Consider the following 18,204-nt stretch of genomic DNA (forward strand, 5'->3'; position numbering starts at 1 on the left):
AATGTAAATTAGTATATGCCTTGTTTTTATAACCATACCAATATTATGAAAGGAACACCAGACCAGTAGTTGAGACCTTGGTTTTATATTGAAGCTATTCATTGCAGCACAATTTATAATATAAAAGGTCTAAAAAAACCCAAGTGAGTTAATCATAACAAATAAATGGTGGTAGAGCCACCCAGTGGGATACTACACAACTATAAAAAATGAAGGGAGATGCATTATTGTTAAGTTAAAAAAAAAAAGGAAGAGGAAAATGTATAATAAATATATTAACTAAAAAGAATAAGCCTGAACTCAAACAAATCAAAACAACAACAATTACCTATAGGAAGAGGGGAGAGAATAGGGTGGAGGGCCCACAATAGAAGCTGGCTCTCTTTGAACATATCTTGTGGTATAGTTTTGACTTTGAAACCATCTAAATTTTTAAAAAAACTATAAAACAAAATAAAGATTTATAAAGGAAATTTATATAAAGCAAAGTAAAACAAATAAACCTAACCTTTTTCAATTATGTAGTGAAATGATGGCATAACCACACAGAGAGGATTTTAAAAAGTGAATTTAAAACATGGTAATTGGACTGTTTATCATTAGTGGGATATATTTTGAGGACAAAATAATGGAAAAAAAGGAAAAATTTGTAGTAATTATTAGTAAGAATATTGGCATTGTTATTCTGAAACATATACATTGTAGCATATATTTTATAGTATGTGTATGTGTGTGTGTGAGCACATAGCATAAAAAAGAATATGAATTTGACCAAACCCCTACATCTACTTCTCATTTTCAGGAAATACAGGGGCCAGAGAAACGTATTAAATGATGCCAAGGAGAAGGCTGCAACCAACCAAATCCAGAATGTGGGAGAAGATGATGAGGTAATGACCAGCTTCTTCAATAAACCAACTGAAGAGAAAAGAAAAAAGGAGGGTGATATAGATGAAAAGAGATTTAAGACACAAACCAAACAGATTCTTTGATGTTTCTTCCATTGAGAGCTAGATTCTAATTTCCCTCCTCGGGAACAGGCCTTAGTGATTTGTTTGACCAATAGAATGTGGTGAAAGTGATGTTCTGGGAATTCTGGAGCCAGGTCTCAGAATGCCCGACAGATGCCTCTTGCAACACTGTCTCTGGGATTCCCAGGCTTCCATGTAAGGAGTCTGAGTACTGTTACACCAACAGACCGCCCATGTAGGCGCAGGTGAAGTCATGTCATCCAATGACGCCACCTTGGATCATCCATGCCAGCATAGTCAACGTCAGCTGGACCGGAAGGATGGAGGAAAGGATGAGAAAGAAAATAAGAGATACATTTTGGAGAGTGCATAATTTGTAAGGTAACATTATTCCGTGATGAAACTGATCCTTTATAAATTGCATGGTGAAACTGAGGAATTGATTTGTTTTATCTGAGGTTTCCAAAGTAGTGAGTGACAAGCAATTGGCATGGGAAGAGGAAAAGAGAGAGGAAAAGATGCATAATTATTTCTCCCTTTATGAATGTACATTCCTGACATCTCTGAGCACTAAGATTGTCCTGCAGGGAATATGATTAAAGTTACAAAGAGGAAAACAAAATAAGTAAGTCAGCTTTTGATCCCGCTGCTATATTTACTCACAAGAAAGGAGGCAGCTCTCAGGTGGGCCTTTGTCTCAGTAATGTCCTGAAATCCATGTGTAAAAGAACAATATGAAATCTCAATTCTCCCAAACGGTTTGGGGCGAGTTCAGCCCTTGAGTCCCTGGGGGGATTGGTTCCCAAGGAGACTAATCCCACTCGCTCAGCATTAGGTATCAGTGGGGCAAAAGAGCTCACTTTGGAGCTCTGCAGAGAGGCCCTCATGCAGGCTGGAGCCAGGTCCCTCTGCCCCAGAGGAAGTGGAATGGATTGATGTCAAACCAGTCAAGTGAGCCTGCTCACTCAGGGTGCAGGAGGAGGGGCTGATGGGCCGGCAGGCGCAGGCCACCGACTTTGCTGAAACTCATTCCATCTGGAATAGAGCTCTTCTGCAAAGGAGATGAAGAAAACAACTGGGACCACAAGGTGGGGTCCACATGAGCAATTTAGCCGCACTTTGGAAGCTCTGAGGATTTATTTGGTCTCAGGTAGAGTTATTTCAAGCAGAAGTTGTTCATTGTTGTCTTTTTATTTATAGTTTTCCATAAACACCAATGCTTTTGTATGACCATCCTTCTGCCTGGCTGTTCCAGAGATGTCACTTGTTTGCTTGGTGTACACAAATGTATCATTCAAGTCTTGGCTCAAATTGTACCTGTTTATGCAGGCTTCATCCTCTGGACAACTTGAAGGTCTTTAATCTCATCAACTATTGTACCTTTAATTTACTTCTATTGAGAAGTATCACATTATATTACAATGGCTTATTTGCATGTCTGTCTTTCCACCAGAAAGGGTAGGAATCATGGCTTTTTATCTCTGTATCCACAGTACTAGCACAGTGCTGAGCATATTGTTGGTGTCATTATCTTTTGGTTGAATGAATAAGTGATTGAATGGATATTTTATACATAAGGATCAATTTTGTGATTTAGGCTGTGGAACTTCTAAGCTATGAGGTCTTATATTTGTATATAGAACTTTATGGTTGACAAAGAACTTCCATTTCCATTATCTCACTGATTTTCACAATAGTCTTATTGATCTTTTTATTTATTTATTGTTTTCTTTGCTGTGCAAAAGCTTTTAAATTTAATTAGGTCCCATTTGCTTATTTTTGTTTTTACTGTCATTAGTCTAGGAGGTGGGTCAAAGAGGATCTTGCTGTGATTTATGTCAAAGAGAGTACTGATTTTGTTTTCCTCTAAGATCTTTATAGTTTCTGGCCTTACATTTAAGCCTTTAATCCATTTGAGTTTATTTTTGTGTATGGTGTTAGGAAGTGTCCTAGTTTCATTCTTTTACATGCAATTGTCCAGTTTTCCCAGCACCACTTGTTGAAAAGGCTGTCTTACCTCCTTTGCCCACAATAGCCTTGTTAAATTTACATAATTATTCCCATTTTATAGATGGGAATATTGAAGTATAGGGTTTTAAGTAAATTTTTATAGCCAGATGGATAATGAAAAGGTATACTGGCTCCAGTCTCAATCTCTGGTTCTAATTTCAGCACTCTATTACACTGTCTGTTTCTAAGTTTCTACAACCTGAAAGTATAACTGCTTTCTTGCATTGGAAAATAGTCACTCATTTTGTTGGGGGAAAGAACAAATGATGTTGATTTTATAGGGAGATATATTGGTAAGAAGTGAGCGGAGGAATAAAAAACATGGGCATTTGTTGAGCTGCTATTTTGTGCCAGGAGCTTTCACATATACCATCTCCCTACAACCCTGAGGAGTTGAGATGATCTCCATTGCACAGATAAAACAAGCAAGACTCAGAGATACTACCTGCCTCTACATTTACCTAATTCTCACAAAGACTCTGAGGATAGTTAGAACCACCCCCATTTGCAGATGAAGAAACAGCTTTAGAAAGGCAGACTGACTTGCCCAGGGGCACTCGCCTCGCAGGTGGCAGGCCAGAATTTGAACCTATCCTCATCTAATGCCAAATCAATTTTGATGCTCAGAACTCCAATGATCTGGAAACAGGCTTTTATATATGAATATTTTCATATTCCATTCATCTTGAATATGATTATGTGAGGGCTTAGCTAACTCTGGGAACTAAGAGAGATTTTTTTTTCAGACTAAAGATGTCAATTAAATATATTGTCCTATACAATCTCTGTCTGGGGATTTGTAAGAGCTGCTCAGTTGAAAGAAGTTTAAAAAAAAATAGAGTTAGTGCTCTTGGCTGCCAGAGGTCGATGGAAGGGTCCTGCTGACAGGGAAAGGGAAGTGCTGACATCCACATCTGAGGGGGGGTGAAATGGAGCTCAGCGACAAGTCCATACAATTTTCTGAGTGCAAGGTCACCAACAATAAAACAGTCCAATCATGGAGGACAAAATCTTGTGTGTAACGCAAAGGAAAGGTACATTATAATTGAGCCAACTTGAGTTTTTCAAAAAAAAGTTTGCTTTGGCATGTCAGCTTGGGAAAAGTACTTCATCTCCCAAATGAAAAGTGTTTATCTGGCCCTTTCTCCTTTGTTAAGGCTGTGCCTTCAGGGTACCCAAAAATGGTTTTGCTACATCCTGAAAAATGAGGCTTAAAGTAAGGAGTTTTTAAAGAGATGGTTTATATCTGCCCTGGGTAGACCCTGCACCTAAACTATAATAACTTATTTAGGGAACACTTTATCACACACACAGCATCTTCATATGTAACCTCACTAAACCCTCAGGAACACCTTGTGATTGAAGTGTTCTATTGCATATTCAATGTCCATGTAAGGAAACATAGTCACCTTTTTGTGTTTTAAAGAAATAAGGGCAAATACTCATCATAGGCTATAGAACAGTTAACAGATAAGGATTTTTCCGCAACATGTTTCCTTTAAAGATCACAAGTGCCCTGTGAGGTGGGCAACCTAACCTGTATTTAACATGTGAGAGCTAAGGCAGAGAAAGGTTAGCTGGTTTGCCCAAAGTTATGTACTCATCAGAGGTAGGATTTCAACCCAACACAGAGGGACTGAGTGGTGAGGCTAAGATCAGAACCCAAGTCTTTCTGAATCATTTGTCATGCTCTGCCATATTACTCATTTTTCCACTCCGAAGAAGCTTGCCCAGGTGAGAGTGGGTCTAAATGAACTTCAAGGAGATTCTTGAAATGCGACAGAAGTTCCAAAAGGGCAACCTAAATGGTTTGACATGTAAGGGAGAGGTTCTGGTCCATATTTTGCCTTAAGATACTGAGAGTTTCATACACACACAAGGCTCTTTCTCTAAAGCACCAGCTGGCTTAGTGGGAGTGACTTTCTCCCTTGCCTCCTCTATCAACTACTAATAAAAGATGAGTTGAGCGCTGGCCTCAAGTTGCTGTAAACTGTTGCCTGTAACAATTAACGGGTAGAAGAATGAGCATGAGTTGAGAATGAAAATCTGAATATTGAGTTAGAATCTTAGGACCAGGGCTAGACCTTGTAGAGACACTAGCTTCCTTTTTCCATCTGATAGGGGAGGAAGCCTGAGGCCAAGAAAGAACCTAGGTTTTGTCAAGGTCTTAGGAATAGTTTTGGAGTCAGCCTGGACTGGATATAGCTTTGGCCAACTCCCTGAAACTCTCTGAGGCTCAGTCTCCTCATTTGTTAGATAGTGATAATAGGTACTTCAAAGGACTATTGTTCAAAGATTAAATGAGGTAATGCGGTGACAGTGCCTGGCATAAGCAAGTTCCTGGTGTGTGTTAAGTTGCCTCAGTCGTGTCCAACTCTTTGCTACCCTATGGACCATAGCCCCGCCAGGCTCCTCCGTCCATGGGAGTTTCCAGGCAAGAATACTGGAGTGGGTTGCCGTGCTCTCCTCCCTTGAATCGTCCCAATCCAGGGGATTGCACCTGGATCTCTTACACCTCCTGCATTGCTAGGCAGGTTCTTTACCACTAGCGCCATCTGGGAAGCTCCCAAGCTCCGTAGCCGGTGGTTACTATTATTACTAGAGCTGGGGTTGAAACCCTCGTGTCTTCTTGCCTTCTCAGCCTTAGGGAGAGTGCCCCACGCCCGGGTGTGGTTGTATAGGAGCTGGAGTTTGAGCACGCGCCACCCCATCTTCACATCTTGCGGCTGGAGCTGGCCAAGAGAAACGCGCGGGGCGAAGGGAAACTAAGGGGTTAAGATGAGCTTGAGAAAGCCTAGAAAACTAGAAAAGCGACTCCTTCGCCCCGACTCTTCGACTAAGCCCCGCTAAGTAAGCCCCTCCCCTTCGCCACCGGGGCGGTCGCCGCGCGCTCCCTCCCTCCTCCCCTCGCTTACAAGACCTAATGAGCTCCCCCGGGAGGCCGAGCAGCGAGCCGGCCCCGAACGAGGAAGCTACCCCGCGCGCACCGCGCCAGGGCGGCAGCCGGGCCTGGGCGGCGGGCGGGAAGCGGCCGGCGGCGCACCGGCCGCCCCGGAGCGGAGGCGATGGCAGTCCAGGCGGCGCTCCTCAGCACGCACCCCTTCGTCCCCTTCGGCTTCGGGGGCTCCCCGGACGGGCTGGGAGGCGCCTTCGGAGCCCTGGACAAGGGCTGCTGTTTCGAGGATGAGGAGACCGGGACGCCGGCGGGCTCGCTGCTGGCGGGCGCCGAGAGCGGGGACGCGCGCGAGGCCACCCGCGACCTGCTCAGCTTCATCGACTCCGCGTCTAGCAACATCAAGCTGGCCCTGGACAAGCCCGGCAAGTCGAAGCGGAAGGTGAACCACCGCAAGTACCTGCAGAAGCAGATCAAGCGCTGCAGCGGCCTCATGGGCGCCGCGCCCCCGGGCCCGCCCTCCCCGGGCGCAGCCGACATGCCTGCCAAGCGCCCGCTCGCCGGCGCCCAGACGGTCCTGGTCCCGGCCCACGGCAAGGCGGCTCCCCGGCGGGAGGCGTCGCAGGCCGCAGCGGCCGCCAGCCTGCAGAGCCGGAGCCTGGCCGCGCTCTTCGACTCGCTGCGCCACGTCCCCGGGGGCGCCGATCCGGCCAGGGCTGCGGAGGCGGCGCCCGCGGCCGGGCTCGTGGGAGGGGACACGGCCGGCTCCGCGGGCGGCCCGGCGGTCCCTGGCTCCAGGAAGGTCCCGCTGCGGGCTCGCAACCTGCCGCCGTCCTTCTTCACCGAGCCGTCCCGGGCGGGCGGCGGCGGCGGCGGCGGCGGGTGCGGCCCGTCGGGGCCCGGCGTGAGCCTGGGTGACTTGGAGAAGGGCTCAGAGGCCGCCGAGTTCTTCGAGCTTCTGGGGCCCGACTACGGCGCGGGCACCGAGGCGGGTGCCTTACTTGCCGCGGAGCCTCTCGATGTGTTCCCCGCCGGGGCCGCCGTCCTGCGGGGACCCCCGGAGCTGGAGCCCGGCCTCTTTGAGTCCCAGCCCGCGATGGTGGGGAGCCTACTGTACCCCGAGCCCTGGAGCGCCCCGGGCGGCCCCGGGACCAAGAAGCCGCCCCTGCCCGCGCCTGGCGGTGGCTTGACCTTGAACGAGCCCTTGCGCTCCGTTTACCCCGCCGCCGCGGACTCTCCGGGCGGGGACGACGGGCCCGGCCTCTTGGCCTCGTTCGCCCCCTTCTTCTCAGACTGCGCTCTGCCCCCGGCGCCGCCGCCGCCGCCGCCCCAGCAGGTGTCCTACGACTACAGCGTGGGCTACAGCCGCACGGCGTTCGCCGGCCTTTGGAGACCCGACGGGGCTTGGGAAGGGGCGCCCGGCGAGGAGGGGGCGCCCCGGGACTGACTGCGCGGCACCCTTCTTCCACAGCAGACACTGCGCTTGGGGCTCCCCGCTCTGGGTCTCTCCCGAGCCTTAAGAACGACCGTCAAATGCACGTGGAGTTGAAACGGGATTTTAAAAATTCGATTAATAAAAGAAACTTCAGAAAAAGAGATGAAAAGGAGTTGGGGGTTGTTTTAACCACAGCCTCATGTTTAAAAAAAAAAAAAATGCCGGTGATAGGTTCTTACCGAATCAATCGAGCCAAGAAACCAAGACGGGATGGGGGAATGGGGTGGGGATGGCAGAAGGGGCAGGAGGTGGCTTCTGCAGCCCCCTGTCCCTTTGTCAACTTTTCATCAAAAAGTTAGTGTGTTTAGTGTAATAGCCCCTTCCCAACAGTGCTCTGGGCTCTCCCCTTCCCTCCCCTTTGAGCGCGTTGTGAATTAAAGTCTGTATTGAAAAGACTGGAGCAGAGGTATGTTGTTATTGATTTGGGTGTCTTCTTAGAGGATGGTTTCCTGTGTGGTCTCTTTGCCTTGTTAGTGACTGTTATTGAGGACGTGAGGCCAGTGCGCCACCGCGACCCTCCCTTTCCTGATCCCCGGTTGGGGACCGGGGTCAGTCTCTGTCATTTTTCCGCCTGTTTTTCTTCCACCCCCCTTGTTTCTTCCATCTCTTTATCTCTCCCATTCTTATCAGTGCTGTTGTTCATTTTTCTTTTTCTGGACTCTCATTGCTCTCTCTGATGTTTTTTTCCTGTGGGCTTTTCTTGAAGATTTCTGGTATGGGAGAAAGTCAGCAAACCTGGAGTCTGTTTCTCTCGTTTTCCCACGCTTCAGCCACTTTGGGAGGTGGCTAGGTCACTTCAGTCGTGTCCGACTCTGTGCGACCCCATAGATGGCAGCCCACTAGGCTCCTCTGTCCCTGGAATTCTCCAGGCAATACTACTGGAGTGGGTTGCCATTTCCTTCTCCAATGCATGAAAGTGAAAAGTGAAAGTGAAGATGCTCAGTCCTGCTCGACTCTTAGCGACCCCGTGGACTGCAGCCTACCAGGCTCCTCCGTCCATGGGATTTTCCAGGCAAGAGTACTTGAGTGAGTTGCCATTGCCTTCTCCTTGGGAGGTGGAGACTAGGCCAATTATAACATCTTTGCATCCAAGTTTCCTTATCTCAGAGGGTGGGGATGACAATATTCCTCTGCTTTTCACTCTTTTACTGCTTGTTGGGTAGCTCAGAGGGAAAATACCTAACATGCCTTGAGCCTACCCCACCCCCCATTGTTGGATTGGTACTGCAGGTATATGGATTTTATGCACATAGATAAATGTTTTCTACACATGGAAGCCATTAGGGTTGTGAGCCCCATGCTCTTTGCTGGCTGATCTGTTTGCTTTTCCCTTACAAGCTGTACTCTCTCTACCCTCTTTCCTCCTCTTCCCCTCCCCATCTGTTGGTTTCTGCCTCTCTGCGCTTCCTCACTGCCTAGACCTACATTCTCTCCTAGAAAGGGAGTAGAGAAGGTGTGAAGTTTCCAAAGGAGTCTTCCCTGGATAGCAGGTTTGATGAATAGAACCTGAAGGAGCCCTGGAGAGGAGTCTGATCTGATTATCATAGGGAGATTGGGGAAAAGAGACATATTTTAACCAGCCATGAAGTGGCAGCATAGCAGGATGGTTGAGGGGCAGAGGAGGAAAGAGTGGGTGGGAAGTGAGCCGCTGGAAAGAAGAAAGGGGGCCCTTCAGTTCTGTAGACTTTTCTGGTAAAAATGTCGAGAGACCAACACCCCTTCAATAGAAGATATTGCCTACTGGTTATATTGTAGAGCAGAGAGCTGCTTCTGTTCAGGTAGCCAAGATAGAGGGTAAGAGTGTGTACATGGGAGAAAGTTGAAACCCAGTGTTAGGCAAAAGATTTTAGAATCTAGGTCAGTGTTTGTGTAAATCAAAAGTACTGCCATCTTTTCAGAAAAGAATTTGGGGAAAGAACAAATGGTACTGAGCCATGGCAGACAACTTTCAATGCTATCCTGAAGTCACTTCTGAAGAAAAGCTGTCTTGAGAAGGCACTACGGGAAATACAGCAGCGAGCCTTGTTAACTATGAAAAGAACTCTTGGCATCTTCAGACACTTGGTGTCTATTTAATTTCAAGGTGGTGACGAGTGAGTAATTTCATTGTGCTAGCAGAAAATTATTCAGCAATAATTTAACTTATTGAGGTGACTTTATGCTATTATGTTCCCCATTTGAAAGGTAAGATGCAAACAGGTTAAATACCTTGCCAAAAGCACGTAGTGGGTCCAAGATCCAGATCTACAAGCATCCTATCACTGCGACCTGTTACTTGTGAGACCCTGTTGTGCTTTGTTAGCGTGTGTGATTCCCAGTCCTCTGCATTATGCTGCTAGCAGGGGTCTACCTCACCACCAGTGACATTTTGGGCAGGTGAATTCTTTGTTGTGGGGGTTGTGCATAGTAGAATTTTTAGCAGCATCCCTGGCCTGTACCCACTAGAGACCAATAGCACCCCCCTACTTGTGACAATCAAAAATATCCCCGTTGCCACAGATCCCCTGGGGGCAAAATTGCTACCAGTTGAAAACTGCTGTGCTGGACAAATAAATGAGCAGCATCTGTGGGGGTGCCTGGCACTTTCACATACATGATCTCATTTAATACTTACAAAGGCCTCTGCTTAGGTATTGTTATTATCCTCATTGTTACAGGTGAAAATAAAGAAGGGCAAAGGGAGGGGCTAAGTCAGTCAGCTTAGCTACACCTCATCCCTGTTAATTTACCAGTCATGGACTAGTTAACCATATTGAAACACAGTCTTCCCCGTTGGCAACGCTGGAGAACTATCTCAAAGGATTATCATGGGGATTTGGCATAGGGTATGTATAAATGCCCACCAAGAAGGAGAGAGAGTTCTCAGTATCAGGCAGCCAAGACTTGGCATTAGGTCAAGGTGCCAAGCCATCCAGGGTGCTGGGAATGTGTGCTTGGCCCCTCTGTAGGTTCCAAACTGCCCGATCTCTGATTCTGCTTCCTGTGTTACTTTCCAGCCTGGGCTCATGTGTGTTGGATTGTGCCCCCTACAGCAGTGCTGTGAGGAGTGCCCATTTAGTAACAGTCCTGCCAAAGGCTGAACACACTGTTGCTTTCTCTCATGTCATCTTTCCCTGAAGCTTGTTTAGCAGGTATTTTTGTCTCCTGTTTAACCATATACTTGCCCATAGACAATTCTTAAGTGCAATGGTAGATTTTTTCAAGGAGCTTCCTTGGCTCAATGGAAAGAATCTACCTGTAATGCAAGAGATGTGGGTTTGATCCCTGGGTCAAGAAGATCCTCTGAAGAAGGAAATGGCAACCCACTCCAGTATTCTTGCCTGGGAAATCCTGTGGATAGAGGAGCTTGGTGGGCTATAGTCCAAGGGGCCACAAAGCGTTGGACATGACTCAGAGACTAAAACAGCAACAGATATTTTTCAAGAATGGAAATATGTTATAATATGCTTGCAGTTGTATGACTTTGGACAGGACCTTAGCTTAGTTGGTAATAATAATTACATTGTACTCTGCATATTCATGACTCCCCATCTCAGCTGGGCATTCCTTGTTTGCTGGAATGTGTTTTAGTCTTCTTACATCTGAACAGCTGTTCCACGCCTTTGCTCATCTCCCTTCAAGCCTCAGTCCCACCTGTCTCCTCACTCCATGTCCTGACAAGATGGAAAGCATCTGTTGTAATCCCCTTCGATTTCCCATCCCCACTTACACACATGGAATTTTCTCTCAAGCAGGTGGGACCTTTTTCCTTCAGGACTCAGCGTCTGCCTCTTCTGCTTCTTGAGGACAAGATGCTGCCCCATCAATTATCCCTAGTCTCTTACAGCTCCAACCTCATCCTCACCTGTTCCTTTCATTGTAGAACTAAGCCTTTAGCATGGCTTTAAAGTAAGAAAGAGGAGGAATAAAGAAGTCTTAAACTGTTGATCCTGTTTCCTTCTCTACAGGGAATATTACTCTACATTCTTCTTTTTAGAGTTGGAGTCTCAGAAAAAGAATCCACACTTTTTGCCTCCATCTCACTTGCAACTTAAACCTTAACTATTTTGAGTCCTAAGGTGACCAACCATCCCAGTTTGCATAGCACTGTCCAGTGTTAGCATTGAAAGTGCCATGTAGCAAGAAATCCCCCAATCCTGTGCAAACTGGTACAGTTAGTCAATCTACTTCTGCCCATTGAAGTGAAGTGAAATCGCTCAGCCGTGTCCGATTCTTTACAGCCCCATGGACTGTAGCCTCCCAGGCTCCTCCATCCATGGGATTTTCCAGGCAAGAATACTAGAGTGGGTTGCCATTTCCTTCTCCAGAGGATCTCCTTGACCCAGGGATCGAAGCCGGGTCTCCTACACTGCAGGTAGACTCTTTACCGTCTGAGCCACCAGGGAAGCCTACTTCTGCCCATTATTTCCCCCAGATTGTTCTCATGAAGCCGCAGTTACCAACTGTAGAGTCTTTGGCCTCAAACTTTCAAGGCCTTTGCACTGCATCTGAACAACTGGGCTCCATCTTCCTGAAACTCCTCTTGGGTCTTTGGAAGTCTGGTTTCCCTCCTAACTTTCTGGCCAGGACTTCTTCCTCTGCTTGCTGGTGCTCTCACACTCTGGTGTGCCCCCGGGTGTCCTCACTTCTGCCCTTTGCTGTTCACACTCCACATATTCTCTCCATGTGAGGGTGGCACTTCCCAAGGCTTCCTTGATCACAAATGCCCTGACAACCCCAAGATCTATCGTTGCAGCCTCAGCTTCTTTCCTCCATCCTAGAGCAGTTTCCCGTTTATTTCCTGTATAGCTTCTCAGGGGGTGGGGCGGGGCGTAAACTCCTTCAACTTTATGTCCCAAAGCTAAACATACCTGAATAGCTATTGTCAACCTAGCCACATTTTTTTCTTGTAGCCTCTCATCTTGTCCAAATGGTTACCAAGGCCTATTCTGAACTAGTCTCTAAGTCAGTATGTTTCAAATATTTTTATTCATGATCTTCAGACAAACTTAATTTTATATCCTGACAATATAACTATATTCATACAAACATACCGATATTTAATAACTTAAATAGTAGTAGATTATTATCTGTATTAATATTCAATGATCTGTTTTGGTAGATAATTGAAGTTGTGTGTGTGTGTGTGTGTGTGTGTGTGTTTTCTTTCCAAAGCCCTGATTCATGTAGGAGCTGTGTGGTACATCAATATATTTTTTCCTATTTGTTAATGAAGCCTGGCTATTATCCATTGATTGCTGTTACGACTCACTAGTAGGTTGGGCCTGCAGTTGGAAAGGCCCTGTTCCTGTGTCTCCTCTGCCCTTCTGTCCCAGCCCCTTCCTTGGTTGGGGTCCTCATCACCCCTCACCTCATCTCCTGCAATGAGCTAAAGACCTCGTTATCTCTGAACTCTCCATCCTTTAACTCATCCTCCTCATTGCTGGATGATGCGTTAGTGCTAAAAAAGCAACTCTGTGTCATCACTCCTTTGCTTATAATCCTTCAGTGTTTTTTGTCGCTTTCAAGGTAAAGTTTAGAATTGGTAGCTCAAACACACGGGTCCTGTCAGCCTCTCCAGTCACTGCTCCAGTCCCTCCCACTCCCCTCTACTCTCCATGTTGTAGGAATCTAGTACCAACTATAGATAGGTGCTTGAATGCTCTATATCTGTGGCACTTTCATGAATTTACCCCTCTTCTGCCTATACCTGGAATGTAATCCCCATTTTCCCTGCTTGTTTGTTTCCACTAAACCTGTCATTCTCAGCTTAAGTGTCACCTTTTAAAACCTCTCTGAGTCAGTTAAGTGCCTCTACCATGGAATCAGCTATGCTACTCCAAGACCTCCCGGCTCATCTGCTTGCAGTTAATCATACTATTATAACAGCAGATATTTATTCCTCTGACTTGTCTATAGAGGGCGGTACTAACCTCTGCATTCCTATCATTTTCTGGAATTTGGCAATAATTACATCTAATAAATGATTATTGAGTGAATTATATGGGGCTTTAAAGTTGAAAAAGAAACTTCACATTGGACCTTTCCCCAGACTTATGGCAGGCATATGGTCAAATGGCCATATGCCACTATTTGCTAAAGAGCTAATGTTCAAAGAGAGCCTACTTTCTGTGGAAACCCTAATTGTGGCAGGATTCATGTATGTGGCAAGAACAACTATGCTAGTAATGTTGTTGAACCAAAGGACAAAGTTATTTTGCCTGGAGCAGTGCACTTGGTGGGAGGGCTTCCCTGGTGGCTCAGCTGGTAAAGAATCCGCCCGCAGCGCACGAGGCCCCAATGCAATCCCTGGGTTGGGAAGATCTGGAGAAGGGATAAGCTGCCCACCCCAGTGTTGTTGGGCTTCCCTTTGTGGCTCAGTTGGTAAAGAATCCGCCTGCAATGCTGTGGCCCCAATTCCATTCCTGGGTTGGAGAGATCTGCTGGAGAAGGGACAAGCTGCCCACTCCAGTGTTCTTGGGCTTCCCTGGTGGCTCAACTGGTAAAGAATCCGCCCGCAATGCACAAGACCCCAGTTCGGTTCCTGGGTTGGAAAGATCTGCTGGAGAAGGGATAAGCTGCCCACTCCAGTATTCTTGGGCTTTCCTTTGTGGCTTAGCTGGTAAAGAATCCACCTGCAGTACGGGAGACCTGGGTTTGATCCCTGGGTTGGGAAGATCCCCTGGAGAAAGGAAAGACTACCCATTCCAGTATTCTGGCCTGGAGAATTCCATGGAGTGTATAGTCCATGGGGTTACAAAGCATGGGACATGACTGAGTGACTTAAAAAAAAAAAGTGCACTTGGTGGCAGGCATAGTGAATATTAAAACATGCTTTCAGTCATTTGTTTCATGTATAGAGTGTGACCAGAATTTTCTTCCTTGAGATTAACCATAACTAGAAGCCCTGTTCTCAATGAGTCTAAAATTGAGTTGGACAGTTAGTTCAAATTATAGATACAGGAGATGTTTAGTGCTAATATGAGAGTGAAGAAGCAATGCAGGAAAATAATCTGAAAGATGTCACAAAGTACTAGCTAGTTTAATTGCTAAATGAAAGACTTTTTCACTTTCAAAATGTGAGGTTCTTAGAAATATATTCCAAGTTGAGAAAAATCATATTTAGTTTTTCATAGAATGTGATGGTAGGGAAGGAGAGGGAGGGGAGGGGAGGAGGAAGAAGAATACCTGGCTAGATTTTTGACAACAGTCTCAAGATCACTTATTACCTAGAATAAATGTTATGCATTGGATTGTATTCCCTCAAAAGTCCTAACTCCCCAGACAGACCCTCAGAATGTGACCTCATTTGGAAATAGGGTCTTAAGTCATCAGAGGTTATCAAATTAAAATGAAGTCACTAGGGTGGAAGCTATTCCAGTATGACTGGTGTCCTTATAAAAAGGAGAAATTTGGACCCAGAGATAGATGCAGAGGGAAGACAGTGTGAAGATATGCAGGGAGAAGATAGCCATGTGATTGCAAGGTGTGTCTGTAAGCTAAGGCGTGCCAGAGGTTGCCCACGAATAGCAGAAGCTAGAAGAGACCGGGAAGCATGTTTCTCCAGCACCTTCACGGAGACCCTACTGACACCTTGATTTCAGACTGCTAGCCTCTAGGACTGTGAGACGGTACGTTGCTATTTTTCGAAGCCACCAATTAGTTTGTGGTGCTTTGTTATAGCAGTTCTAGGAAACTATAAAGGAATGAGCACTATGACAAGCAAAATTAAATCCTATTTATTGTGCCACACAAAGGTTGTGTTTTTTTTTTTTTTGCATGTGTGTGTGTATGTGTACTTACACAAGACTTAGGTTCAGTTCAGTTCAGTCGCTCAGTCGTGTCCGACTGTTTGCGACTCCATGAATCGCAGCACGCCAGGCCTCCCCGTCCATCACCATCTCCCAGAGATCACTCAGACTCACGTCCATCGAGTCCGTGATGCCATCCAGCCATCTCATCCTCGGTCGTCCCCTTCTCCTCCTGCCCCCAATCCCTCCCAGCATCAGAGTCTTTTCCAATGAGTCAACTCTTCTCATGAGGTGGCCAAAGGACTGGAGCTTCAGCTTTAGCATCATTCCTTCCAAAGAAATCCCAGGGCTGATCTCCTTCAGAATGGACTGGTTGGATCTCCTTGCAGTCCAAGGGATTCTCAAGAGTCTTCTCCAACACCACAGTTCAAAAGCATCAATTCTTCAGCGCTCAGCCTTCTTCACAGTCCAACCCTCGCATCCATACATGACCACTGGAAAAACCATAGCCGTGACTAGACGGACCTTAGTCGGCAAAGTAATGTCTCTGCTTTTGAATATACTATCTAGGTTGGTCATAGCTTTTCTTCCAAGGAGTAAGCGTCTTTTAATTTCATGGCTGCAGTCACCATCTGCAGTGATTTTGGAGCCCCCAAAAAATAAAGTCTGACACTGTTTCCACTGTTTCCCCATCTATTTCCCATGAAGTGATGGGACCAGATGCCATGATCTTTGTTTTCTGAATGTTGAGCTTTAAGTCAGCTTTTTCACTCTTCTCTTTTACTTTCATCAAGAGGCTTTTTAGTTCCTCTTCACTTTCTGCGATAAGGGTGGTGTCATCTGCATATCTGAGGTTCTTGATATTTCTCCCGGCAATCTTGATTCCAGCTTGTGTTTCTTCCAGCCCAGCATTTCTCATGATGTACTCTGCATAGAAGTTAAATAAGCAGGGTGACAATATACAGCCTTGATGCACTACTTTTCCTATTTGGAACCAGTCTGTTGTTCCATGTCCAGTTCTAACTGTTGCTTCCTGACCTGCATACAGATTTCTCAAGAGGCAGGTCAGGTGGTCTGGTATTCTCATCTCTCTCAGAATTTTCCACAGTGTATTGTGATCCACACAGCCAAAGGCTTTGGCATAGTCAATAAAGCAGAAATAGATGTTTTTCTGGAACTCTCTTGCTTTTTCCATGATCCAGCAGATGTTGGCAATTTGATCTCTGGTTCCTCTGCCTTTTCTAAAACCAGCTTGAACATCAGGGAGTTCACAGTTCACGTATTGCTGAAGCCTGGCTTGGAGAATTAACCATGCCTTATTTTGTTTTGTTTTATTTTATCTCATTTGATTTGATTTCATTTCATTTTAGGGGAATAGGAATACCAGGAAAGGGACTCGGAACAGATGTAACACAGCCTGTCGGAGCTGTCCACAATTTGAGGGTGGGCTCTCCTCAGACTGAAGAATGTTGGAAGCAGACTGAGCAGCTCAGAGTAAGCCCGGGCTTGGTGGAATGAGTGCATCTGACAGAGGGCTGACTTGTGGCGTGTGTGCATGCTCAGTCGCTTCAGTCCTGTCTGACTCTGCGACCCTGTGGGCTGTACCCCGCCAGGCTCCTCTGTCCATTGGCTCCTCCAGGCAAGAATACTGAGTGGGTCACCATGTCCTCCTCCAGGGGCTCTTCCCAACCCAGGTACCACACCCGCGTCTCCTGTGTCTCCTCCTACTTGTGACACTCTCTGAGGCTATTGTTGAAACTCATTGCATCCAGCATCGCTTGGCTGCAAATACTCAGCCTCTGGGCTGGGAAGAACCTATCCTGCCAGGGCCTAGGGGGTCTGCTTCTCACCAGGAGGGGGGTCCACTGGCCAAGTGATGGTGGTGGGGAAGCGAACAAGCATCTGTGTGCTCAGGTGGGGCACCTTTCCCCTGCCCTCCTCTCTGTGTGTCTGATCTGCGTGGCACCACTTTGGTCCTGTCTCTCGCTCGAGTTCAGCTGTGTTCCGGAGCTCTGTCAGGAAACCCAGCTCACTCAGCTGGGGCCTGGCCCTTTGTCTGCACTAGACTTGAGGCTTGTAAGCCCAGGCACTGTGTATGTCCCTTTCATTGTTGTACCTCCAGGGACTACCTGTGTCTGACGTACAGGGAGAGGCTTACCATGTGAACAAATTGCTGGCCCTCCTTACTACTGGACAGACTCTGTGCTTCCCTGCTACCAAATGCTCTGCCAGCTCCAGCCACTGCCTCAAGATGCCTCTGAGGATGGCTTGGAACTAAGATACTGCCTTTCACGTGACTGCTGTTCCTGGATTCTAATAGTGCTGAATGTCTCACCTGCCCCTCTCAACTTCTTTTTCCCGCAACAGATTCCCAAGTTCAAGTTCCACTTGCCTCTGGGACCTTGTGACTAAGCTGCTATCCAAACCTGGTCCTCATCAGTGTCTCTAGCCCTGTTTTATTGCCTTTGTAATATTTACCCCATGAAAGACCACCACTTTTCATTTTCCAAAAGGAGAAGTTTTTGTTAAAGTCAGAAATTAGTAGAATTGTTAAAAACATGAAATTAGGGGCTTCCCAGGTGACTCAGTGGGTAAAGAATCTATCTGCAATGCAGGAGACACAAGAGTTGTAGGTTTGATTTCTGGACTGGGGAGATCTCCTGGAGGAGGGTAGGTCAACCCACTCCAATATTCTCGACTGGAGAATCCCATGGATGGAGGAGCCTGGAAGGCTACAGTCCTTAGGGTCACAAAGAGCTGGACATGACTCGGCACACACACACATGAAATTAACCATATAAGTCATGATTCTATTTGTTTGGCAGCAGTGTAAGAATGACTATTTTTTCAAGGCAGGAAATAGTAATGAAGAAATATTAGTCAGGAGGAGGGATGTCAGCGAGATGGTGGAAGAGGTGGTTCCTTCCACCTCTTTCACAGAAAGACTGACTAGCAACTGTGCACAATAAGATGCCTCTCTGAAGATTCCAGAACCCAGAAGTGGGGCTGAGGCATTCCCTGGGATCACGGAAACCAGGGAACAGTGCATTAGAAGAGCAGGATTTCACTTTGCATCACCTCTCCCCAAGGCTGGCGTTGCTCTCT

General features: G+C 46.6%; 1 protein-coding gene across 1 annotated transcript; it reads left to right on the forward strand.

Annotated features, from left to right (window-relative positions):
• The first annotated feature begins 6,046 nt into the window (after positions 1-6,046).
• On the forward strand, positions 6,047-7,543 carry FAM181B (family with sequence similarity 181 member B). The gene has a single exon (XM_052662507.1). It carries the CDS (start codon positions 6,047-6,049, stop codon positions 7,319-7,321), a length of 1,275 nt encoding a protein of 424 aa, XP_052518467.1. The 3' UTR covers positions 7,322-7,543.
• The last annotated feature ends 10,661 nt before the right edge of the window (positions 7,544-18,204 follow it).

This window comes from Budorcas taxicolor, chromosome 25 (genome assembly GCF_023091745.1).
Source record: "Budorcas taxicolor isolate Tak-1 chromosome 25, Takin1.1, whole genome shotgun sequence".
Lineage (NCBI taxonomy): Eukaryota > Metazoa > Chordata > Mammalia > Artiodactyla > Bovidae > Budorcas > Budorcas taxicolor.